The sequence below is a fragment of the Pleurodeles waltl genome, chromosome 4_1, assembly GCF_031143425.1.
Source record: "Pleurodeles waltl isolate 20211129_DDA chromosome 4_1, aPleWal1.hap1.20221129, whole genome shotgun sequence".
NCBI lineage: Eukaryota > Metazoa > Chordata > Amphibia > Caudata > Salamandridae > Pleurodeles > Pleurodeles waltl.
The window spans coordinates 882,521,398-882,548,096 of NC_090442.1; the positions used below are offsets into that span (position 1 = coordinate 882,521,398).

The 26,699-nt window shown below is 45.9% G+C and overlaps 1 protein-coding gene across 1 annotated transcript in view; it reads left to right on the forward strand.

Moving 5' to 3' along the window:
• The window catches only part of MOV10L1 (Mov10 like RNA helicase 1), a 933,047-nt gene that overhangs the window by 476,512 nt on the left and 429,836 nt on the right, over positions 1-26,699 (forward strand). The window contains exons 20-22 of the mRNA XM_069227566.1: positions 11,282-11,403; positions 17,531-17,630; positions 18,438-18,602. Coding sequence (XP_069083667.1) covers positions 11,282-11,403; positions 17,531-17,630; positions 18,438-18,602 — 387 coding nt within the window. The remainder of the gene's footprint in view (positions 1-11,281; positions 11,404-17,530; positions 17,631-18,437; positions 18,603-26,699) is intronic.

A 26,699-nucleotide genomic window follows, 5' to 3' on the forward strand; every position in this document is an offset into this window, starting at 1 on the left:
TCCTTCTCATCTTTGCATAGGTCACAGAAACATTACCCTCCCCATGTATGTAATGTAAACCCTAAAAATATGTGTTATCCTAGTGTTGAAGCCTCCTGTGGTAATTCTGGTCAATGCTGCATTTTCGCTACAGGATGTACTGTCCTCACTTCTGTATTATTCTCAGTGTGCACTGGTGATGTATGCTAAGCCCTGATGGGCTATATGATTTTTCCTTGCTAGTGTGGAAACCAGGCCTGACTTCATCCTGTGACACTCAATGCTGGACAAGCCTGAAAAACATATGCAGAAAGTTGGATGACCTTTACTAAATTAACCCTGACAGACAGCTTGTAATGTAAGGCTTGCTTCAAAGAGACAGCTCACGCAACATACATTGCTTCATTCACCCAGCAACAGACAGACATCTGAATGTCCACATAAGTCTGAGGAACGGTTATGAAGAAACACCGCATCCTCCACCATTTCTGACAAGAAATGAAGTCAGAAGCCTTTATCTTAACATGTGTGATGACTTAATACTTCAACTTAAATTCTCTATAGTGTGTAAGTATGTTAAAACCATCTCGTCTACTTGTAAACCTTTCCCATACTTAGTCTAGTGCCAAATGTTAGTTCGTAAGTGCAGTAATCACATATTTCGGGCTAGTGTATCACTTTCTTACAATCCTCACACAAATCTCTTGGTACGATAATGCTAAACAATGTATCCAGATCCTTCCAAAGCTGCCCTCCCATGGCTATTACTATGTTTAACTCTGTACAATTTTATGCATGCCGATAGACTGTCTCTCATGACCTCCAGCTGTGTTCTTGTATTGCTGAGCACCTCCTCCCACATCTTGATATTATGGATCGTGTGGTGTGCATACGTGGACATATCCTACATTAAATTGTACAATCCCGCAGACCCCTTGCAAGCTGAGTCATCATAGGAACTCTGATGCCACTTAGATCAGCCTTGGCACCGATAAACCCTTTTATTTAATTTGATAACTGTTCGTACTTCTGTTCATGTTTTCTGATGGCATGAGCTTGTTCCTCGTTTACATTGGCTAAGGAAAAACTGTCTAATTCTTTCATAAGGTCTATTACTTTTTTTTTTTCACCACTTCCTTTTCATCAAACGCATTCTAGGGTGCGGCTTCTGTGTTCCTTTTCTGCCTTCTGCTATGCAGCTAGCTCAGAGTGTTTGGTCTCAGTTGTGGGGCCCTCAGGCTGTAGTATATTTCCCATCCTGCCTATCAAAATGTCCTCAAGGAAAATCTGTTTGTTCCTATGGCAGTGCACTCACCACAAGAAGAGAGCTTGGAAAGCCCCTATTATCTTAATTGTTTCATCCTCCAATCTTCCCTGCCCCTTTCCTCCCCCACACTCTGGAGAAGACTGTTCTTCAGTTCATCCAGTTATTTGTGTATCTTATCCTCCACATATAGGAAAGCCCCTCATTCAGACGACATCTCAAATGCTACTAGAATGTAGACAGCATTGTGAAGCACAGTACATATCCACAAAGTCACAGTAACAATACTGTTGGTTTCCCATGCAATGTCAAATACAGCCCTTTTGAAAAAGCCCTTACCAGGATCGTACAGACATTGAAAACTAAACAGTGCAACTTTCCCTTGTTATGCTATGCAGACAATTCAGCTGTACTTAGCGTGGAGAAATAAAAGGGTGTCTACAGACTATCCCTGCCGCCCATTCCCAAAAAGACATGAGGGAGCATACACTTGATACTTCAAACAATCAAACCGTTACCTGCCAGCAGCATATGTAATTAGTGAAGCAGAGAGCGCTCTTCAATTTTACCACATTGCACTTTATCCCTGTTCACCGTAAGCATACACAAGTTGGAAATAGGTAGAGACCAAAGGTGCTCTTTTATCGGTGTCCTTATGCGGCCAGAAGAAGAGATGACAGAAAATTAAGGAAAGAAGTTCAAAATTCCACTCCTTTGTGATAGTGCCCAACAGCAGTTTGCAGCAGTATGGAATTGAAGCCTTGCCCAAATCCACTGAAGGCAGCACACAGGTGGTGAACCCTTCATGCACATACAGTTATACAACATAACACAAAAGCAAGGAGCTGTCCCTGAACCATGGCAGTGCGTCCTACCCTTTGCACTGGGGATGCCTAACAGTTAAGTAGCCTAAACAAAAGCTACAATGTGAAGGAGATAATAAAGCAATTTGTTATTGTTATTGCAATTTGAAAAAATATACCTAATGTCATGTCAGCCTTTTCTGCAGCAATGCCGACAGATGTCAATGTGGTAAGCATTATATGTGGTCCCGGTAGGATAGCAGTCTAGAGCTGTCACGTTCTGTGGTATGTCAATATACCATACTTATTTTTAGTCCTCGCGTCTACCAGAAACCCCATACACATTCAAACCTCAGGTATGCATTTTATGCCATCCATTCCATTTAACAGAGGCTCAATAATTAAAACAAACCAACGGTACCAATAGAGCTCACAACACAGTATCACATACAATCAGGTGTCACGTACACTCACATGCCATTCAAAATAACACACAATCCACTGGTGGCATGCAAAGAAGCACAGATCTGTATACAGCAAACAGTAATCACAACTTTTCAATGTAATAGAGAAATTATAATTCATCAAACTACTGGGCATCTCTTTCCCGCTCTAATGGAGTGGACAACTACCAAGCAACAAATAGCTGGGCACCTCCTGCCTGCTCCACTGGGGTGGACAACCACTGCCCCTTCTGGCTAGATTACTCTTCCCCAGCCCCACTGGCTGGGGACACCAGTCTCTTGCACCCCAACCTCTCTGGCTGGGGACACTAGTGGCATAACTCCTCCGGCTGTGACCCAAGACAGCTCCTCCAGCTGTCTACAGCACGCAGCCCCACGGGCTGGTGTTAACCACAAAGGACGTCCGTACCAAATATGGAAAAATAAAGAAAGGAAACTATACTCTGAAAGCGAAAGAGGAGAGGAAATACTCTATTGAGAAGGAAACAATAATAATAATCCAGAATCCGACGAGTGGCTGACGGTCACCATCAGAAAGTCCAGAGCAACCACTGAAGTGGGAGCCGAACTATTGGCATGCCAATAAAGGCAAAAAAGAAACAGCTAGAAAGAAGGGCAGGCTCAGTGGAACAGAAACCGTCAATATCAAAAGAACCCCAAACTCCATAAAGAAATATATAGGGTGTCCCATCTCCACCAAGGCACTACACACAAAAACCAAGAAACATGCGCCAGAGAAAGGCAAAACGAGAGCCGACTAAAGAAGTGACAGATACTCACCACAACCCTGTCTCCCCGTCAAGGAGGGTCCCTCCCAAGCACTGCAGGAAAACCACAGGTGCAGATTCCCCCCACCTCTCTCCCAAACAGTGGTTAGTCAGGCAGGGGAGAACCACAATTGAAACACTGCATCCTCGATGCGAAAGCGAAGCGAAAATGCAGCATTGACCAGAATTACCACAATCCTCTTTTTACACAAAGGTGACAGTGCCTGGTCACCAGGTATCCAGGAGGCACAGTTCCACCACACGAGGCACCAAGCCACTGGGGTGCTCTCATTATGGGGGGTGGAGGTGGCGGGAGGGTTAAAAAAAAAAAACTCTGGCCTAGTACAGGAGCTCTCATGACCCAAACCGGCTCAGGGCTGTCAGCTGAATAATCCTGGCAGGACCGAGGACCTCCGTCGAGGGCCGCCTCCCCGTTCCCTGCTCCCTCCTGGCCATGTGTACCCCTGCTGCGGTCAGGAGGAAGGATGGCCGGCAAGGTAACTCACCTCTCCAGGTAATAGGGGGGCCTCCCTTGGCCTCTTCTTTGTGGATGGTGGGTGTGGGCCGCCACCCATGACCACGCAGTGTGGCTGCCCTTTTTGGTTCAGGGCCCTCTTCAAGCCCTCGGGGGTGCACCTAGAGCCCTCTTGGGCCCGCAGGTTGGCAGCCTTGCTCCTCCGGGCTTTCCCGCTGGACTGGCTCCTCCAATCTCCTTGCCCAGGTCGCAGTGGTGAAGATCCCCAAAGTAGATTCCTGCTGGTGCCCCCAGCATGCGCTCAACCGCTTCAGCTGTTCGGCTTCTTGGAGGCTGTGCGGGGCGGTGGGGGGACAGGCGGATGCATGGCATCCATGACAGGGGGTGCCTTTCCTGCACTCGGGGACAGATGCCCATGAAATGCTTCTCATGTGCTGGGGTTACAAATCATTCTGAAGCGCTCTGGCCCAGGAATCACAGTGCTTTCCTCACTCTGGGGAAATAAATGAAAAATGCTATTCCTGCGCTTGGAGAAAAGGGGAAAATGGAGGGGACCAGGGGACACACAACTCCGCCCCTGGAGACAACAATGGGGCACAGGGCTGCAGGACCCCAGCCCCAGCAAACAGGGAGACAGTGACAGTCCCATTTAGTGGCCTAGCAGGTCACATGTCAGCACAACAGCATCAGCCCCAAGGGGATTACTGGCGAGTCCTTCCAGCAGCATCCATAGTTCAGTTCAGTAGTCCAATTGTGTCTAAAAATGTGGGGGAAGACCCTCTGTACTTATACTAGTTTTGCGCAGTATCCACAAAAGGGGGAGAAGAGGTTCCAACCAGTACTGACCAGTTCTGGGAGTGTCCCCTTTCTCCTCCAGCACAGGCTCCAGGCATCAGTGGGGGTGTAAACAAGCCCTTTGTGTGAGGCCAGGGCACAGCCTTTACAAATGCAGGTGTGCCCGCCTCTCTCTCTCCCAGGCCAGGCAGACCATTCCATATGCAGATCCACCTATGTGACACCTCCACCCTACCTGTGTGCAGGCTGTCTGGAAGATATGCACAACACCCAGCTGTCACTCTGCCCCATGCATGGACTCGAGGTGATCTGCAAAATACCAGTCATAAGCACAGAGAAATGCCCACTTACTAAAAATGGCATTTCTATAATGGCAATAAAAAATACACCTACACCAGTAAGCAGTATTTCTCACTACCATCACAACGATACCAAACATCCCTATGCTATCCCTCATAGTTTAGACAATACCACATAGACATAAGGTAGGGCATTTCCAATGTAATCCTATGAGAAAGGCAGCTCTCTCAGTAGTGAGGAACAAAATAGGCTGTTAGCCACTACAAGTACAAGCCACACAACTAGGCATATGTCCTGCCTTTTACTCACAAAGCACCCTGCCCATAGGGCTAGCTAGGGTCTACCTTAGGGGTGACTTATATGTAGTAAAAGGGGAGCTCTAGGCCTGGCAAGTAAATTTAGATGCCAGGTCCCTGTGGCAGTAAACTGCGCACACGGGCCCTGCGGTAGCAGGCCTGAGACAGTTTTGAAAGGCTACTTTTGTGGGTGGCGCAAACTGCGCGGCAGGCCCTCTAGTAGCATTTAATTTACAGGCCCTGGGTATAGGGATACTACTGTAGAAGGGACTTATAGATACATTAAATGTGCCAATTAGGTGTAAGCCAATCATACGAAAGTTAGAAGGGAGGGCACATCCACTTTAGCACTAATCAGCAGTGACGTGGAGCCAACAAAAAGAGGTCAGAACAATAGGAGGAGGAAGGCAAAAAGTTTGGAGATGACCCTTGCGAAACGGGCCAGGTACAACATCAGTGAAACAGTGATTAGCAAACAACAAATACAGCATCAACCAAGCAATATCAGCAAACCATCAATTAAAAATGCTCACCTTTACAGTGAAGAAAACGGAGGTGAAGACATGGCTATGCCATTATGTGGTGGGTTTATCCTCTTCTCCGGCCCTTAACAGAACTGAAACGTTCCGTTATGATAGCTAGGCAATTTCCATTCTATGTCAGGGGCGGAGGCAAGGATTATGGTAGTAACTTCCCCACCAGCAGTGACAGCATATGTGGAATCAGTTTGAAAAAAAATCTCTGGAAGGTAGAGTCCAAGGACCAATCTGCCCCATTAAGAATGTCCTCCAGGCGTACCCCAAGGGAGAACACTTTGAGGCCATCGCCCCTCGAACCAAGTGGGCTCCAAAAATCTTGGTGTTGGTGCCAACCTCCTGCATCACCCATCGCACCCATTTTACGATGGTTGGAGAAGACACTGCCCAAAAGGGTGATCAATAATTGATTGTTCCCAATGTGGCGAAGCTCCGCCAACATGGCACCATAGCTTTTGATATAGCGAACCACACACAACTTTACAGAATCAGAAAAAGGAAGGGTAAGAAACCCAGGTTACCCCTTAAGGGGTGAATACTCTACCTGTAATGTCCAGAGCGTGTGCGTCCGAGACCCTTCTGCAAAACAGTAGAGACAAGAGAGTGGCCAATTTGGCTGAAAGTTCTTTCGAGAAAGATATTTGTTGGCTTGCCACGGCAGGAGGAGATTTAAAAACGTGTTGATGTTCCACAACACTGAGTATCTAGATTGTGGTGGAAGAGATAAGGGAATGCCCCACATAGGTTTCCTCACCAACAGATTTTTCCCCACTGGGTGATCGCCCACTAGCGCATGCTCAACAGAGATTGTGGACCTGAAGGTGTTTATCGACCTATAGGCCGGGCCCTCAGACCCTAAAGAGGCCAGAAAATTCAAGATATGGACAACGTAGGACCTCACAGGATCCAGATGTCTGCTTTGACACTAGCCCAACTATCGAGACCACGCTGACCGTAGCGCTTCTTGGTATTGTCAACCCAAGCCTTGGAGAGGAGAGAGGCAGCTTGCTTCCACAATGCCCTAGACTTTACAGCGTTCCTGATAATCCTCCAGGCCATAAGTGACAGAGAACCATGCATCACTAGAGAATGGGGTATCCCGGAGGAGATCCGTACGTAGGGGTACAGGGATTGGAATATCCCAAGAAAGTTCCATTGGAAGTGGATACCAAACTTGCAATCTCCAAATCGGTGTTACCACCTCCACATCCGCTTCCTGTCTCCGCACCTGTGCTGAGAAACGTGTTGCCATGGCGAATGGGGGAAAGGTATAGCCTTGCTCCGGACTTCAGTCCTGTGGAAACGTTTCTGTGGTGGCCGCCCCCGGATCCGGTCTCCGGTTGAAGTGTCTGGAGATCTGGTGATTCAGCCTTGAAGCATAGAGGTCCACAGAGAACGGGCCTCAAAGGAACTGGAAGGTGCGGAAAAGGCACGGATGAAGCCACCATGAATTGCATCCCTCAAATGTCTGGAGTGCCAGTCAGAAATCTGATTGGATTGTCCTGGGAGGTGTTCCATCATCACCAAGATGTGGTTTGTGAGGAAATATTCCCAAAAGGTCCTGGCCAGGTCTGACAGGGCTTTGGAACGGGTGCCTCCCGGTGGTTTATATATCAAACCACCCATCTTTAGGAGGACACAACACTTCGCCTGACACTAGGTCGAACATTTAAGCCCACGAAGACCTCGAGGTAGTTGATGTGCATTGTTTTTTCTCAAGATGACTGTCCTCCAGTGGAAAAGCGTCTACAGGTAGTCCCCCCAGGACGAGCCGCTGGCATTGGAGTCTATGATCAGGTCTGGAGAAGAAAGTAATATCGTCTGGCCATTTAAGGCTGCCATGTGGGTGAGCCACCATTGTATCTCCTTGCAGGCCTCCGCCAACAGAGGGATCACTTGTGAGTATGTGAGATCCTTCTGGAGGTGGATCACTTTGAGACGCTTCAGGGCCAGAGAGTGGAATAGGTCCGGGAATATGGCCTGAATGGAGGGGCACAGCAGACCTACAATCCGGGGGATCTGGAAGGGGAAGTGGAGGGCTTTGCTACTATCCTACGCAGTTCATGTCTGATCCTGTTGAACTTCCGAGTGGGTAGGCTGAGCTCCGAACCTGGAGGAGTCCTGGTGTTGTCCTCTTCTTGAAGCAGAGCTCCTACTGCGTGCCTGGGGATGTGAGCAGTCGCCAAGTGCCCCCTGCCTTGGCCAGCCCCCAGGAAATCCCGGGGCATAAAGATCCATTTGACTGAAGTCTGGGCCTTGTCTAATGATGCAAGGTCTGCACAAACTTGCCCAAATTGAGGACAAAAGGGTCACCGAGCAAACCTCCCTGGACGAGGTTGCCAGCTTTCAGATATGGCGAGGTCCCCCCAGTAAGGGGTCGATCTGTGAGGAGCGATCAATGCCTTTCTGTGGAGATGGCGCAGTTCACGTGCCCCACGAAGATAATCGCTGTTTGGGCCCTGGTAGAACGTCTGGGGATAAAAGAGTGCCAAAGTAGGGGTGAGAGGCCTTGACATGTTTAAGAGCTTGTCAGCCAGGACCTGCTAATACCTTTTTTTGGGTTACATGTGAATTTCCCCAGGAAGGTAGCCATGCATTTGTCAACCTCTAGGACCATTGCCATCTTAGGGACGGACCGGGGCATTCTGCATGTAGGCAGCTGCAGACCTCCTTGTTAAGTGGCTTGCGGAGCTCCCCCGCGACGTACGATACAACTTTGTCTGCTGGGGTCCAGTCGGCTGAGCAGGGGTGCAACGGGAGGTCCGGATCAAGCATGTCCATCTCTTGGTCACCATCTGAGAAAGGAGAGTCCGGATCAAGGGAAGGCAAGTCGAGGCGGGAGGGATCTGGAGGGTTTGTGTCCCTGAAGAATCTGGTGTTGAGTGTGGCTCCGTGAGGAGGGAGCGGGCCATAAAGGGCTACTTCAGAGGCAAATGCATCTATGTCAGTGCCTGAGGCAGGGTCTCTCTTACGCTTAGAATTGAGGGAAGCTTTGGGAGTGGCTCACTCCAGAGGTTAGGGGGACATAGGCCCAGAACAGTCTTCCCATCTGTACTGCCATTTGATGGAGTTTGTTTTGACCAATGACTTTGTGTTTCACCACTGCGCATATTAGTTGCTCAATGTTCACCAGTAGCACATGGTATGTTTTGTTCAGTTGAGCCGCCTATGGGCTTTGACATGGCATTAGCCATTACTTTCTGTATTCAGTTTAGCCGCCTATGGGCTTTGACATTGCATTAGTCATTACATTCTGTATTCTGCCTATTGGCTTTGACATGGCATTAGCCATTACTTTCTGTATTCAGTTGAGCCGCCTATGGGCTTTGACATTGCATTAGCCATTACATTCTGTATTCTGCCTATTGGCTTTGACATGCTGTATCCAGTCTAGCCCCCTATTGGCTTTGACATTGCATTCCTATTGGCTTTGACATGATGTATTCAATTTAGCTGCCTATTGACTTTGACATGCTATTAGATATTCTGCCTATGGGATTTGACATGATATTATATATTGCATTTTGTATTCAGCTTAACTGCCTATTGGCTTTGACATGATATTCAGCTCCGCTGCCTATTGGCTTTGACATGATATTATACATTGCATTTTATATTCAGCTCAGCTGCCTATTTGCTTTGACATGATATTATACATTGCATTTTGTATTCAGCTCAGCTGCCTATGGGCTTTGACATGATATAAGACATTGCATTTTGTATTCAGCTTAGATGCTTATTGGCTTTGACATGACACTAGACATTGCATTTGATATTTAGGTTAGCTGCCTATTGCCTTTAACATGACATTGCATTTGATGCTTAGGTTAGCTGCCTATTGCCTTTAACGTGGAGTTAGATCTTGCAGTTGAGAATCCAAGCTGTATTTTTCCAAGCTGTGTTTTTGCACCAGAGAACCAAGATGTTTTTCTCACAGTAGACTAGACCTGATAAGAGAGGGTACATGGTGTTGTTCTCTCTGCTTGAGCTTGGGAACAGGAGTAGTCTTGGAGACCTGGCCAGTCTCCAAAAGGCTTGCTCAGTTTCCCAGGTCTGAGAGGAGGGGGCACACCTTTGTAACGAATGTAACAGGCTGCAGAGGGTCAGATTCGAATCTGCCGGACCTCGTGCTGGAGCTTGGCGCCAGCTGGCAGCAATCCCGTGTGGGTAGATGAATCTCTCTTTCTCGCGGCTGACAGGGGTCATCAGCTTGCAGACCTTAGAAAGATGAAGCTGTAGATAGTTCCCACACGGTGAAGTATTTGTTTTGCTTTGCATTCAATATCTTATAAATATAACCTGCTGTGTATATTGCAAACTGATATATTTTGTTTGATTAACGCGGACTTGAAAGCTACTAATTCGTCATACATAAAATAGTGTGGTTGGGGAAGAATTAACAACAATAAAAGTCTTCTTTGACCTCAGAAGTGCATTTCTGTTGTGTTATGTTAGTGCTTAGAAACTAAATAAGAGGAAAGCACTACACCATCCCACATGGTTCTGGCACAGCTTTGGGCATACTGCTTACGTTTCTGCTCCAGGTGGCCACCGCCTGCTGGACCGTTGACCATATGGAGACACCCATGATCCTGCAAAAAGTCTCATCAAGGGGAAGGTAAGTCACATGCTCCTCCTTCGTGTAGGTCTCCTTAGGATCACTCATAATGTTACTTGAAACAGAGTGTGCAGCGGAGGGGCACAACACCTACTGGGGTCACCAGTGTATGCAGATAGGCCTGTGGGTACCAGGTAAGTATAGAGGGATTTAGAGTGGTGGGGGTCTCCCAGCTGGTTATTCAGGTCATGCAGGGCCAGTGATAGGGAAAACTCCCTGTGACACCGTGTACGCCTGTGTATTATACAGGGCACTTCGCGGCCTGGGCCAGTGTCTATGAAGGAAGCATGCAGGCACTTCACTTTAAATGCAAACCCCAGATCACGAGACGTCTCGCTCTAGGCGTGAGGGGGCAGATGAATACAGATCGGGTGCTCGGGTGGCTGCGCTGATGTGACAGAAACAGTCTTTTGCACTGGGGAGCTGATACAGAGGGGAGTGTGCAGTCACGCTTCAAAGGCAGCATCCTCCAGAGGTCAAAGGACTGCGCTGAGGCACTGATTCCTCAAAGAAGCGGTTGCCGATGAGTGACAAGTGTTTTCGCGCCACGGTCAGCCCGCAGTGCAAGAATGAAAGCAAATACCTAGGAAATAAACACAAATTATGCCAAATCAAACAAGCAAATAATGCCATGAAGGCCCAAGGCTCTTAGCTCAGCTGTAGGAGCAGAGAAGAAAGAGGAGGCGGCACAAGTGATGTTGGGTTATAAAGGCACTGAGAACTGTTGATTGATTGATGACGTTTAATAAACTGTTATTGCTTTCCCAAGTGCCTTTGGGTAATGTAGCTTGAATATGTCTGCTTGGCTGTTGAATAAAGTAAAGAAAGAAGAGCATATTTCTCACTTCCAGTCCTGACATAGAATTTCCTTTCTTGTATATGATTGTAGTAGTTGGCTCTAGTTTTAAACTAATTTATTTTAAAGCTAAGTTTTACTTAGTAAAACACATTCTTCTGTTAACATATGCTTATGCATTATTTCAGAGTCTCAGTGATGTTGTCAAGCGTTACTCTGGAGATGGTGAGGATATCTGGAAAGCATCAAGGTTCCGGATCATCATTTGCACGTGCAGCAGTTCTGGAATGTTTTATCAAATAGGAGTTAGGTAAACCAGTTTACATCCCTAATTACCTTAAAGGTTGTTAATAATCATGCTTCTTATGATAAAGCCATTGGTATGATGGAATGCTAAGATCAATTGCTTTGAAGTCTAAATATGGACAAATGTCTGTTATTAAAACCTTGCTCTGTTTTCCTTTTTCAGAAGGAGTGCTGGGCAACTCCACAGACTTTTTTCAAACTTCGTTTGACATCTTTAATGCACACTTTTATGCTCAAAACCATCAAATGCACCCCCCATTCTGTGAAAAAATATGTATTTGTATTTTTGTAAAATGCCACCCAATTCACCTTTTAAACCCTCCACCGTAACCACATGCACAATCCAGACTATATACATATTCCTGTCACACTTGCCGGCGGCATTCCATGTCCTTTTTTGGCTTCTAAGATTTTTTGTTGCACCTTCCTTTCCTTAAAAGTGTTGACTTTCAGAATAAACCAGAATGTCCTCTTAACTTCCGGTGCTTCATTTGTGTAGTGATTGTATAAGAAACTAATCTATGAGATAACAGAGACCGTATTTACAACCCCTGGTGCGAAATTCTGGTGACAGATGACTTCAATGCCAATCTAATATGTGCACCGGATGATGATGAGCACTTGGCAGCGGAGAATGCAATCTGGGCAGTACAACCCCAGGCCAGCCATTCTCAAAAACTACTTGACCGTATTGGGAAAGAGCTGGTAACTGCCCTTAAACATCTGGGCTTGAGGGTAATTGTAGGAAGTTGGCTCTGTATATACTATGTCAAAGTGAGAGCTAGTGTGCACAAAGTCCAAGGGTTTCCCTTAGAGGTTGATAGTGGCAATAATAGATAATACTAATGCTCTATTTGTGGTAGTGTGGTCGAGCAATAGGCTTATCAGAGGGTAGTGTTAAGCATTTGTTGTACACACACAGGCAATAAATGAGAACACAAAGACTTGACTCCAGCCCAATAGGTTTTTATATAGAAAAATATTATTTTCTTAATTTGTTTTTGAACGGTAAGATTCAGAATTCAAGTAAGTACATAAATTGTAAGGTACTTGGCAAAGGTAAGTATAGAACTTTGAATGAAAACAATAATGTACACAGTTTGGCATAAAATGGCAATAAGCTATTTTAAAAGTGGACACTGCAAAATTCAACAGTTCCTGGGGGAGGTAACTAAAGCTTAGTTTGTCATGTAAGTAAAGCACTTCCAAGTTCAGTCCCTGGGGCATAGGTAGCCCACCACTGAGTTTCAGTTTTTTGGGGGTCCCCAAACAGGCACACAAAATACACCCTCAGCAGCACAGGGGCGGCCGGGTACAGTGTGCAAAGAAGGTGTCGGGTTTTGTGTTGAAATCAATGAAGGGACCCGGGGGTCACTCTGGCGATGCAGGCAGGGCACAGGGGGGCTTCTTGGGCCAGCCACCAACTGGGCAAAGATGAGGGCTGCCTGCTGGTCACTCCTGCACCGGTAGTTGGTTCCTCTTGGGCCTGGGGGCTGCGGTGCAGTGCTTCTTCGAGGTGTCGGGTTCTTTGTTACCGGGCAGTCGCGTCAGGGGGATCCTCTGTATTCTCTCTGCAGGCATCGCCGTAGGAGTGCAGGGAGGTCGTCTCAGGGTGAACACGTCCTGGGAGTCGCCTGGGGGTCCTCGCTGCAGTGTTGGGTTCTCTGGGCACAGGCCAGGAGCGTCGGGTGCACAGTTTTGGGGACTCACACTTCAGGAGTGAGGTCGGAGTCCCTTTAAAGATGATTTTTTCTTGGTTGTCTTGGACATTGCTGCTGTCCACAGTAGTTTCTTGGTCCTTTGGGTTGAAGGGCAGTCCTCTGAGTCGGCAGAGGTCGCTGGGCCCGCTGGATGCGTCTCTGTTGCAGGTTCTCTGAATATGGAGACAGGCCGGTAGGGCTGGGGCTAAAGCAGTTATCATCTCCTTCTCTGCGGGGCTTTCATGCCAGCAGTCCTCCTTCTTGTTAGGTTTTCAGGAATCAGATTTCCTGGGTTCAGTGTTGCCCCTAAATACTAGTTTTAGGGGTGTGTTTAGGGCTGGAGGGCAGTAGCCAACGGCTACTGTCCCTGAGGGTGGCTACACCCTCCTTGTGCCTCCTCCCTTTGGTGAGGGGGGGCACACCCCTAATCCTATTGGTCTAAATCCTCTAAAGCAAGATGGGGGATTTTCTAAGGAAGGGGTCTCCTCAGCTCTGGACACGTTAGGGGCTGTCCTGGCTGGAGGGTGACTCCTCCTTGTTTTTCTCATTATCTCCTCCAGACTTGCCGCCAAAAGTGGGGGCTGTGTCCGGAGGGCGGGCATCTCCACTAGCTGGAGTGCCCTGGGGCGTTGTAACACCAGGCTTGAGCCTTTGAGGCTCACCGCCAGGTGTTACAGTTCCTGCAGAAGGAGGTGTGAGGCACTTCCACCCAGGACAGGCTTTGTTTCTTGTCACAGAGTGCACAAAGGCACTCACCCCATGTGGCCAGAAACTAGTCTGGAAGTGGCAGGCGGGCGGAGACTGGTCAGTCTAGCAGTTTGGCTGGCATGCAGAGGGCATCTCTAAGATGCCCTCTGAGTGCATTTCTCAATAAATCTCACACTGGCAGTGTGGATTTATTGTGCTGAGAAGTTTGATACCAAACTTCCCAGTATTCAGTGAAGCCATTATGGAACCGTGGAGTTTGTGTTTGACATAATCCCATATACTCTTTATGGCTACCCTGCACTTAAAATGTCTAAGAATTGGCTTAGACACTGTAGGGGCATAGTGCTCATACAGCTATGCCTTCACCTGTGGTATAGTGCACCCTGCCTTAGGGCTGTAAGGTCTGCTAGAGGGGTGACTTACATATGCCACGGGCAGTGGGTTGTGGGCATGGCACCCTGAGGGGGGTGCCATGTCGACTTAGTATTTTTTTCCCCACCAGCACACACAAGCTGTGAGGCAGTGTGCATGTGCTGAGTGAGGGGTCCCCAGGGTGGCATAATACATGCTGCAGCCCTTAGAGACCTTCCTGGCCACAGGGCCCTTGGTACCAGGGGTACCATTTAAAAAAGACTTATCTATGTGCTAGGGCTGTGCCAATTGTGGAGACAAAGGTACAGTTTTAGGGAAAGACCACTGGTGCTGGAGCCGGGTTAGCAGGGTCCCAGCACACTTTCAATCAAAGCTGGCTTCAACAAAAGGCAAAATGTTTGGGGTTAACAATGCAAACAGTGGCAATTTCCTAAAGTAATTAATTGTAGAACCCAAAACGACAACCCTCCCTGGGTGACATAATAACAACTAATGTGAAGCATTTAACCTGGACACATCACTCTCTGCCTAAACTGGTCGCAAAAGCGAAAATAATACTGGCGTCCAGTACAGCCTCACTTGTCAATTCAACAAAAAGCTTGGACCTTGTTTTCAACAAGATAATTAATGCATAGCTCATTACATATGCCCAGAGTGGGACAAACTAATGGGTGACTAGAGAGCCGGACAGGTAAGATGAGGCGAGAAATCGGGAACACCATGAAATTCAGCACAACCTATACCTTGGAGAGTATAAAATATTTGAAAAAGCAGTATAAATACAGCCTTTGGTAGAGCAGAAAATGAGACATGAAGGATTCTGGGCAAGGCTCCACTTAAATTTCAATCAAACTAAAACCAGAGCCTTTTGGGCAACTGTTAATGGCATTTGTGGGGATGTAAGAACAGTAAACTGTTTGAGTGTTATCAAAGATGAATGGGTAATCTATACTTGACGAAGACCTTTTCAAGGCAAGAATGTCTCCCAGGCAAACCTTTAGTGTTGCTGGGGTAGATGATGCAAATACCCTGATCCAGTTTAAAACATGTACTATGCAACACCATTTGCTTGTGCCAGTTAATTATCAACTTACTATTGCACCTGTAACCTAAGTGATTATGAAAGGGCAAAATAATGGGGCACCGGGTCCTATCGGCATCCCACAGGCCATTGTTAAGTTGGACCCAGAATACTGGTATAGAACAATAACAGCGCTATATAACGAGGTGGATTCAACTGGTCTAATCCCCACCTGTTGGAGAGGGTCAGTATGTTGACAACAAATTGAACTTGCAAGTCCACAAACAATATATGGTGAAGAAAAGCACTGCCATGACTTATGCCTTTTGTTTCCTTGCAAAGAAGCTGGATGGCCCTTCATTTAAAACACTACTGGCGGTGCAGTAATAAATGGGAAATATGCCCTTGTTTTCGACCAACTACAAACAAAAACTTACAAGTGTTCTTCGGGGCTTTTGCAGAGTTCATCTCCTGCGCAAGTCAGATTACAATTGGACCTTGCACAGCAGATTCTAGGGAGAAAGTGCCATTCTATTAAAGCATGGTATAAGATAAAGATCAATCAATCTAGTCTCTAGTCGGCGCCCTATGGCATTCCGTGGCCCAAGCTCAATCTACAGCAAATATTTGAGGTCTTCTTTGCAAGAAACAAATACATCTGACTTATGGGATTTAAATTTTCCGTATCCCTCCTTCTGTTATGCATTTATTAGAATTGCTAAATTGAACTCTCTGATTGACAAATATATATTTGCAACCAGGTCTCATGCTTGGATGGTAATGCATAATTACAATAGCTTAAAGCCAGCAGCTTATCTTAGCACGACATATCCAGTGTAATTCAAGTGTCAGTCATTAGCTCTGTGGCTAGGGTCCTTGCCATCCCGCATGTTACTGCTGAGACCCATATTCAATTAACGGGGTAAGCAATCTTGTTGGTCGTCTATAATGAAGAGCCTTGATCCCTCAGACCCTGAGATCAATTGCAAACTGTTGAAATGTATTTTGCATATCTTGAGTAGACTGTAGCAGAGTACCAGAATATATTCTTTATGGCCACCTTTCCCTGTGGAACCTATTATCCGCCACCATTTCCTGCTGTTGACATTTGTATAGCAAGTCCATAGTGCTACCTGTCCTCCTTCCCTTATCTTCAGGCTAGCTGACTTGGGCAATTGAGTTGATCATGAAAATAATATAGAACAGACCTCACAACTTCATATGTATTAGCTGCCATAGCTTGCTCCTTCAGCAAACTGTTGCCCACCTTGAACCAGCCCTCCTAGTGATTCGGGAATTTATTACCACATCACTTCACATTGAGCACCGCCAGCCCATGCCACCAGACTTTGCTTACACTGACAATCTCACTTGCAGAAAAATCCATGCCATTTTCAAGAATACACCAGACTAGACGAGAACGTCAAGGCACAAAATGGCATCTCCTCATCTCCAAAGCAGACATTAAAGCGTATGCTATTTTTCCAGCAGAGAGGGTTTCACAGAAGCACCATTTGGCACATAGACATGTACACCTACACTGGTTGCCAGTCACCCTGTTCTTTCACAAGCTTCTTGCATCAGTGTTATTTTTGTATTTTTTGTTTTCCAAACAGCCAGGGAATTGACTACCATCCATTCTGGAGGTGAGTAAAGAAGGTAGTTTCATTGTAGCTATAACTTGACTTTACACTTCACCATGAGCTGTCTTGGCTTACGTCACCACTGGAAGTAGATTAACTTTCATGGCTGCTTCCTCAAAGTATTCCATTTTACTTCCTTATAATTTTCTGGTTACAGAGAAAGCACCTTGACTAGAGTCTCCTTTTGCTGCGTGTATTCTCTGACCAATGACACTATCCCTCTCACAGAACAATGACAACTCTCTCAACCTCCATACTGTCCTGGGTATCCTAACATTTAAGTTAGATGGGATTGGGTGTTCGCAACACCATCTCTACGGATTTCTCCCTGATTCCACTATTCAGAATTACCAACACTATAAAGTATTTACAGAGATGTATGTAAAATTGGTCGCTTGTGCATAGCAAAAGTTTGACTTATTAAATACATTTTAGTTTTTAAATATTTGATACTTTATTCTCTACTTTAGACATACCTGCAAATGTGTCCTCGTTCACTAACTAATGTGTAATTATCACCCATCATAAAATAATTCTGCTTACTTCATGGTTTCCATCCTACCATATCAGTTAAAGGATTTTGTGCAGTGAATGCCATGAAAATACTTTATAAATGCATTTTAGGTTCCTCCATTCTCAGATGTGTACATGGCTTGAAGATCCTAAGCCTTCTTTTTAATGTTTTAGGATTGGACATTTCACACATGCTTTTGTGGATGAGGCTGGACAGGCAAGTGAACCAGAGTGTCTCATTCCACTTGGATTAATGTCAGAAGTTAACGGACAGGTATGTATGCTTTCTAAATCTTATCCTTTGCTTTCTGAAGTTCTACCATCCTCATTTTGAAGGTTTCATTTGGATGTTTACTGAAAGGAATAGAAAATATTCCGAAGGCTCTAAACATTTCATGTCCATCACATGGTTTGCAAATCAGAAAATATGCTTTGGAATCACACTAATAGATTTAATTGTACGTTCTATATTTACTTGTAATATTTTTTATTATCCATACAAGTTTGATTTCCCAGTTGGGCTGGGTATGTCACTTGGGACAACAAGTCTCCAATCAGTTCTCAATGAGGTGTATGTGGAGAAGATGGGTATCCATTGCGGGAGGAAGTGTGGCTTTATTTTGATCTAATGAGGCACTTCAATTTTCTCTAATTGAAAGATGCCTACTTTCTTAAAGAGGGAATAGGTGGTACAGTTTGATACCTTTAATACTGCACATCCTGCTGCTTTAAACACATCATGAATGTCTATTATTTTGTGCAATTTGTATTTGAATGTACAGATTTTAATGATCAAACCCAAATAAGTGTCAAACAGTACAATTCTGTGTAAAGTAGCAGCTCTCTGAATTGAGGTAATGCATTTGGAGAAGAGATGGTGTAGGAAGTAAATATCTGTTATGTGCACATTAATTGTTTGTTCCTTCAAAGAGGAGGGTCAGAAAATGAGCATTTAAGTGGGATTGGCAGGATGCGGGAGGTTCATCTTTGACAGTAAATTGAAAATGGATTTGGAAAATCTTTCAATAGGGACTTCTAATTACAAAATAATGATTGTACAATATAAATACCACATTTGCAGATTGTGCTTGCTGGAGATCCATTGCAGCTGGGTCCAGTTATAAAGTCTAGGCTTGCCATGGCATACGGATTAGGTGTGTCCTTTTTGGAAAGATTAATGGCTCGTCTATTGTACACAAGGGATGAAAAGTCCTTTGGTGCTTTTGGATCCTACAATCCTATGTTGGTGAGTTAACAGTAGATTATTTTTTTTATTAAAGCCTTGATGAAAGTGTTATTGATTATAAATGTTTGCCTAGTTAGCATGAACGAGAACGTAATTTCTATTAAGGATACAGAGGAGAGGATTGTGTTTTCATTCTCCCAATTTATTTTCCAACAGTGCCTCAAACATTAGAACCAATACCCACTACAAATAATGTTTCCATTGAGAGGACTACTTACCAGAAGGCAGTTGAAAATGTTGACAAGGTTAGAAAAGAAAATAATTGATGGCAAAACACAAAAATAATTTGTTGAAAAGGAAGAGAGCGTTCAGGTATGAGATATGGATAGGGAAATGGGAAATCTATACTCCCTCTAAGTAACCCAAAGTAAAAACATTAGTGTTCAGTAGATTACTGTTCATGCCGCTGAAAGAAAGAGTAATTAAAGAAACAAAATCTATATGAGCTTGAAGGGGATTCGGAAGAGACTCCAGTAAAACAAACATGGGAAATACACCACCAGGAGCTGTACACCATACAACTGCTTAATGCTTATGATTAGGTTGAATGTACCAAGACGAAACAGTAAATGTACACAGCAGGTATCAAAACAAATGCATTAAAAAACAAAAATACGAACACTCCAAACATATTTGCTTTATCCTTCCCACACAAATAGGCTCTACATTGCATTTATTTGAATTTTTATTAAGTGCAGCTCAACCAGTAAGGCATCGCCTCACGTACAGAAAATGGTAGAGGTGGTACAGTAAGTAATTGGAAAACCATTTACCCCCAAGTAGAACAAGGGGATTATGTATTTAGTAGTGGCATGGATGAATGATTAAAAGGAGCATGACATTGGAAAAGAAGGACTGAGGAATAGGAAAGATAGCTAGAAGGGGAAAGGTAAGGGGAAGAAAATAGGAGAAAGGGATGAATGCCAGAAGCTGAAGTGAGTGGTGGAAAATAGATCAATTGTGGGAGGCAGCAAGATGGATATAGCAAAGGCACTTATCTATATATAGAAGTAAATGTATGGGGTTTTAGTCTTTTTCAGAACTGAAGAAGGTCCTAAGTGAGCTTCAGTTCTTTATGGACCAATTCCCAGAGAGAATGGACCGTATCAGAATGATTGAGGTACTGCCACATTAGCTTCAAGCCTGTTTGTCTAAGTTATGAGCAAGTTTTTGCTCCTGGGAGGTTTATTTGAGCTTTAATTATCTAAAAGAGATTTCTAGTTGCATGTTCCCTACCTTAGAATTTCCTCCAGGCGTCAGTCTGGATGCAGAGATTTTTCTCGAGCTATACCTCAGCAGGTGGCATTGACAGCTCTGAGTACATCGTCTGCATCGTGCGCAATGAATATATCATGATGAGACCTATATAGGTGCCATCCCGGTGCACTGATGTTAGTTTCTTTCCGCGCTAGCCAGTGCTGATCCAAATAAGAGCTCAATCACTTTTTGACTTCCCTTTTTCCGCAGCTCGTCCTGCACCGGGCCCACACCCCCCAGTCGGGGATGGAAGGGGAATCGCTGCCCCTTCCACCCCGACATCTCTCCCCCACCAGTGACATCTGATGACGTCAGCGCACAAATTGCGTGGTGACCTCATTAGAGGTCACCTCGGATCGCGCTGGAAGCATGCTTCCAGCGCTATCTCGGAAGAGAAATGCTTTTGCATTTCTCTTCTGACCAGGAGGTGGGGCGGGAGAGACATGAAAGGAGAGGAAAGACCTTTCCTTCCCTTTCATGTCTCTTGAAACATGTCTGCTGCCCACTAGACACCAAGGATTTTTATTTTTTGTACAGTTCAATAAGGGGAGTGGGCGCTTGGGCATGGGCCGCTCCCCAGAGGGGCCAAATTATTTTTAGGCCATTTGGGGCAGAAAACCACTAGACACCAGGGATAATTTATTTTTTGTTTAAAACAAAAAATATATATATATGTGTGGGGAGCGACCCCTTAGGCAAAGGTCGCTCCCGGGGGACCAAATTATTTTAAGGCCATTTCTGCACCCCCCCCCCCCCCCCCCACCCCCACCCCAGGGGCAGAAACCAGGGATTTTTTTTTTTTATATATACTTACACATAAGGGGAGCATGGGCCGCTCCCCAGGGGAACAAAATATTTTGAGGCCTTTTCTGCTCCCCCTAGGGGCAGATCGGCCTAATATAATTAGGCTGATCTGCCCCCAGGGGGGACAGAAACCTCTAGATACCAGGGATATATATATTTTTTTATTTACTTTGTTTTTATGTATGGCGAGTGACCCCTTAGGCAAGGGCCGCTCCCCTGGGGGAGCAAATTGTATTTAGGCCATTTCTGACCCACTGGGGGCAGATCGGCCTATTTTTGTTAGACCAATCTGCCCCCAAGGGGGGCAGAAACCACTAGACACCAGAGATTGGTGTGTGTTTATGTGTGTGTTTTGTTTGAGGGGGCAGCCCCTTGGGTAAGGGTCTCTCCCCATGGGGGCACATTATTGTTGGTCATATCAGCCCCCAAGGGGGGCAGAAAGCCCACCAGAGACCAGGGAAGATTTTTTTTTCAAAATAAGAGGGTGGGGGTATGGCCATACCCCCACCCTAAATAAGTGGGGCCAAGGTTGTTCTGCCAGTGGGCAGATTGGGCAATTACCCCCGATCCGTCCCCCGGTAGAAAGTCTACTAAATGCCAGGGAATTAAAAAAAATATTGGGATGGTGGCTACCAACCAGTATGGGCCTGGTTATGCCCCCACCTCAACTGAAGGGGGTAACAGTCTTTCAGCTCTCCCCACACACTAAAACGTCTTATCCCATGGCAAGCAAGAGGACATTTGATTATTTTGGGTTTTGGTTTTACATTTGGGCCATGAGAGCTTGGCTAACTCTCAAAATCGTCCCACTTGGAATGGTGTGGGCTGCACTTTTTTGACTTTGGGACGCTGCCAAGTAGAAATATCCACAAGACCTAGACACATTTGAAAACTAAACATCTGGTTGATTCCAGGGTGGTGTGCTTCACATGTACCCCACACCATTTCCCTAACCACACTGCCCTGCAATCCTCCAACTTTGCTGCAAATCACATATTTTCCCCACATTTTTGTGATGGAACCTTCCGGAATCAGCAGGAATCCACAAAATTCCTACCACCCAACATTGTCTCATCTATACCGATGAAATTTCTGCTGCACTTGTCAGCCTAAAAATGTTTTTTTTTTTCAAACTGCCCTTTTGGACCCGCTTTGGTTCCCCCTCAATTTCTACACGTTTTTGGCTCTTCCCTGCCACAGGCACTTGGCCCACCTACACAAGTGAGGTATCATTTATACCAGGAGACTGAGGAGAACGTTGGGTGGTAGGGAATGTGTCCCAGTGCGGTGATCCCACACAAATTTGGGGAAAATGTGATTTTTTTTTTTTAGCTAAATTTGAGGTTTGCTGGGGATTCTGGGTTAGAAAACACTGGGGGTTCCACGCAAGTCACACCTTCCTGGACTCCCTCGGGGTCTAGTTTTCAGAAATGTTTGGGATTTGGTAGGTTTCCCTAAATGGCTGCTGAGCCCAGGACCAAAAGCTCAGATGCCCCCCCCGCAAAAACAGGTAGTTATGTATTTGATAATTTTGATGTGTCCAGGTAGTGTTTTGGGGCATTTCCTGTTGCTAGCACTAGGCCTACCCACAAAAGTGAGGTACTATTTTTATCAGGAGACTCGGGGGAACGTTGGGTGGAAGGAAATTTGTGGCTCCTCTCAGATTCCAGAACTTTCTTTCACTGAAATGTGAGGAAAAAGTGTTTTTTTGGCCAAATTGTGAGGTGTGCAAAGGATTCTGGGTAACAGAATCTGGTGAGAGCCCCACAAGTCACCCCATCTTGGATTCCCCGAGGTGTCTAGTTTTAAAAAATGCGCTGGTTTGGTAGGTTTCCTAGGTGACGGCTGAGCTAGAGGCCAAAATCCACAGCTAGGCACTTCACAAAAAACAGCTCTGTTTTATTTGGAAAAATGTGATGTGTGCACTTTGTGTTTTTTCCTGTTGCGGGCGCTAGTCCTACCCACACAAGTGAGGTACTATTTTTATCGGGAGACTCAGGAGAACGCTGGGTGGAAGGAAAATTGTGGCTCCTCCAAGATTCCAGAATTTTCTGTCACTGAAATGTGAGGGAGAAGTGTTTGTTTTGGGCAACTATTGAGGTTTGGAAAGGATTCTGTGTAACAGAACCTGGTAAGAGCCCCACAAGTCACCCTATTGTGGATTTCCCTAGGTGTCTAGTTTTCAAAAATGCGCAGGTTTGGTAGGTTTCCCTAGGTGCTGGCTGAGCTAGAGTCAAAATCTACAGCTAGGCACTTTGCAAAAAACACATCAGATTTCAGTGTAAAAATGTGATTTGTCCTTGTTGCGATTCCTGTCGCGAGCATTAGGCCTACCCACACAAGTGAAGTACCATTTTTATCGGGAGACTTGGGGGACCATCGAATAGCAAAACAAGTGTTATTGCCCCTTGTCTTTCTCTACATTTTTCCCTTCCAAATGTAAGACAGTGTGTAAAAAAGACGTCTATTTGAGAAATGGCCTGTAATTCACATGCTAGCATGGGCACCCCGGAATTCAGAGATGTGCAAATAACTACTGCTTCTCAACACCTTATTTTGTGCCCATTTTGGAAATAACAAAGGTTTTCTTGATACCTATTTTTCACTCTTTATATTTCAGCAAATGAATTGCTGTAAACCCGGAATAGAATGAAAACCCATTGCAAGGTGAAGCTCATTTATTGGCTCTGGGTACCCAGGGTTCTTGATGAACCTGCAAGCCCTATATATCCCCTAAACAAGAAAAGTCCAGCAGACATAACAGTATATTGCTTTAAAAAATCTGACATCGCGGGAAAAAGTTACAAAGTAAAACGTGGAGAGAAATTGTTGTTTTTTTCACCCCAATTTCAGTATTTTTTCATTTCAGCTGTTATTCTCTACACATTTTCTAGGATCTACCCAAATTACCCCTTGCTGAATTCAGAATGTTTTCTACTTTTCAGAAATGTTTAGCTTTCTGGGATCCACCATTGGTTTCACGCCCATTTCTGTCACTAATTGGAAGGAGGGTGTAAGCACAAAAAATCGTAAAAATTGAGTAGTTCTGAGTAAAAATGCCAAAATTGGGTGTTCTGATTCAAGTCTGTCTGTTCCTGAAAGCTGGGAAGATAGTGATTTTAGCACTGCAAACCCTTTGTAGATGCCATTTTCAGGGGGGGGGGGAAAACACAAGCCTTCTGCAGCCATTTGTTGCCTTTTTTTTTTTACGAATATTTTTGCTGTATTTTGGCTAATTTCTTGGTCTTCTTCAGAGGAAGCCACAAACTCTGGGTACCTCTAGAATCCCTACGATGTTTAATGCAAATTTGCCGTGGGTAGCTGTAGGAGGCTGGACTGGCTTGTAGTGAGTACCTAGGGGTACTTGCACCTTGCACCAGGCCCAGTTATCCCTTATTAGTGTATAGGGTGTCTAGCAGCATAGGCTGATAGATAATGGTAGCTTAGCAGAGCAGCTTAGGCTGAACTAGGAGACGAGTGAAGCTCCTACAGTACCACTTAGTGTCATATGCACCATATCATAAGAAAACACAATACACAGATATACTAAAAATAAAGGTACTTTATTTTTATGACAATATGCCAAAAGTATCTCAGTGAGTACCCTCAGTATGAGGATAGCAAATATACACAAGATATATGTACACAATACCAAAATATGCAGTAATAGTATTAGAAAACAGTGCAAACAATGTATAATTACAATAGGATGCAATGGAGACACATAGGGATAGGGGCAACACAAACCATATACTCCAAAAGTGGAATGTGAATCACGAATGGACCCCAAACCTATGTGACCTTGTAGAGGGTCGCTGGGACTATTAGAAAATAGTAAGGGTTAGAAAAATAGCCCACCCCAAGACCCTGAAAAGTGAGTGCAAAGTGCACTAAAGTTCCCCAAAGGACATAGAAGTCGTGATAGGGGAATTCTGCAGGAAAGACACAAACCAACAATGCAACAACGATGGATTTCCAGTCGAGGGTACCTGTGGAACAAGGGGACCAAGTCCAAAAGTCACAAGCAAGTCGGAGATGGGCAGATGCCCAGGAAATGCCAGCTGTGGGTGCAAAGATGCTGCTACTGGACAGTAGAAGCGTAGGTTTCTGCAAGAACGACAAGGGCTAGAGACTTCCCCTTTGGAGGACCGATCCCTCACGCCGTGGAGAGTCGTGCAGAAGTGTTTTCCCGCCGAAAGACCGCCAACAAGCCTTGCTAGCTGCAAATCGTGCAGTTAGTGTTTTTGGATGCTGCTGTGGCCCAGGAGGAACCAGGATGTCGCCAATTGCGTCTGGGGACAGAGGGGGCGTCGAGCAAGACAAGGAGCCCTCTCAGCAGCAGGCAGCACCCGCAGAAGTGCCAGAAACAGGCACTACGAGGATGCGTGAAACGGTGCTCACCCGAAGTCGCACAAAGGAGTCCCACGTCGCCGGAGAACAACTTAGGGGTCGTGCAATGCAGGTTAGAATGCCGTGGACCCAGGCTGGACTGTGCACAAAGGATTTCCGCCGGAAGTGCACGGAGGCCGGAGTAGCAGCAAAAGTCGCGGTTCCCAGCAATGCAGTCTGGAGTGGGGAGGTAAGGACTTACCTCCACCAAACTTGGACTGAAGAGTCACTGGACTGTGGGAGTCACTTGGACAGAGTTGCTGGATCCAAGGGACCTCGCTCGTCGTGCTGAGAGGAGACCCAAGGTACCGGTGATGCAGTTCTTTGGTGCCTGCGGTTGCAGGGGGACAATTCCGTCGACCCACGGGAGATTTCTTCGGAGCTTCTAGTGCAGAGAGGAGGCAGACTACCCCCACAGCATGCACCACCAGGAAAACAGTCGAGAAGGCGGCTGGATCAGCGTTACAGAGTTGCAGTAGTCGTCTTTGCTACTATGTTGCAGTTTTGCAGGCTTCCAGCGCGGTCAGCAGTCGATTCCTTGGCAGAAGGTGAAGAGAGAGATGCAGAGGAACTCGGATGAGCTCTTGCATTCGTTATCTAAGGGAATCCCCAAAGCAGAGACCCTAAATAGCCAGAAAAGAGGGTTTGGCTACCTAGGAGAGAGGATAGGCTAGCAACACCTGAAGGAGCCTATCAGCAGGAGTCTCTGATGGCACTGGCCACTCAGAGCAGTCCAGTGTGCCAGCAGCACCTCTGTTTCCAAGATGGCAGAGGTCTGGAGCACACTGGAGGAGCTCTGGGCACCTCCCAGGGGAGGTACAGGTCAGGGGAGTGGTCACTCCCCTTTCCTTTGTCCAGTTTCGCGCCAGAGCAGGGCTAAGGGGTCCCTGAACCGGTGTAGACTGGCTTATGCAGAAATGGGCACCATGTGTGCCCATGAAAGCATTTCCAGAGGCTGGGGGAGGCTACTCCTCCCCTGCCTTCACACCATTTTCCAAAGGGAGAGGGTGTAACACCCTCTCTCAGAGGAAGTCCTTTGTTCTGCCATCCTGGGCCAGGCCTGGCTGGACCCCAGGAGGGCAGATGCCTGTCTGAGGGGTTGGCAGCAGCTGCAGTGAAACCCCGGGAAAGGCAGTTTGGCAGTACCAGGGTCTGTGCTACAGACCACTGGGATCATGGGATTGTGCCAACTATGCCAGGATGGTATAGAGGGGGCAATTCCATGATCATAGACATGTTACATGGCCATATTCGGAGTTACCATTGTGAAGCTACATATAGGTAGTGACCTATATGTAGTGCACGCGTGTAATGGTGTCCCCGCACTCACAAAGTCCGGGGAATTGGCCCTGATCAATGTGGGGGCACCTTGGCTAGTGCCAGGGTGCCAACACACTAAGTAACTTAGCACCCAACCTTTACCAGGTAAAGGTTAGACATATAGGTGACTTATAAGTTACTTAAGTGCAGTGTAAAATGGCTGTGAAATAACGTGGACGTTATTTCACTCAGGCTGCAGTGGCAGGCCTGTGTAAGAATTGTCAGAGCTCCCTATGGGTGGCAAAAGAAATGCTGCAGCCCATAGGGATCTCCTGGAACCCCAATACCCTGGGTACCTCAGTACCATATACTAGGGAATTATAAGGG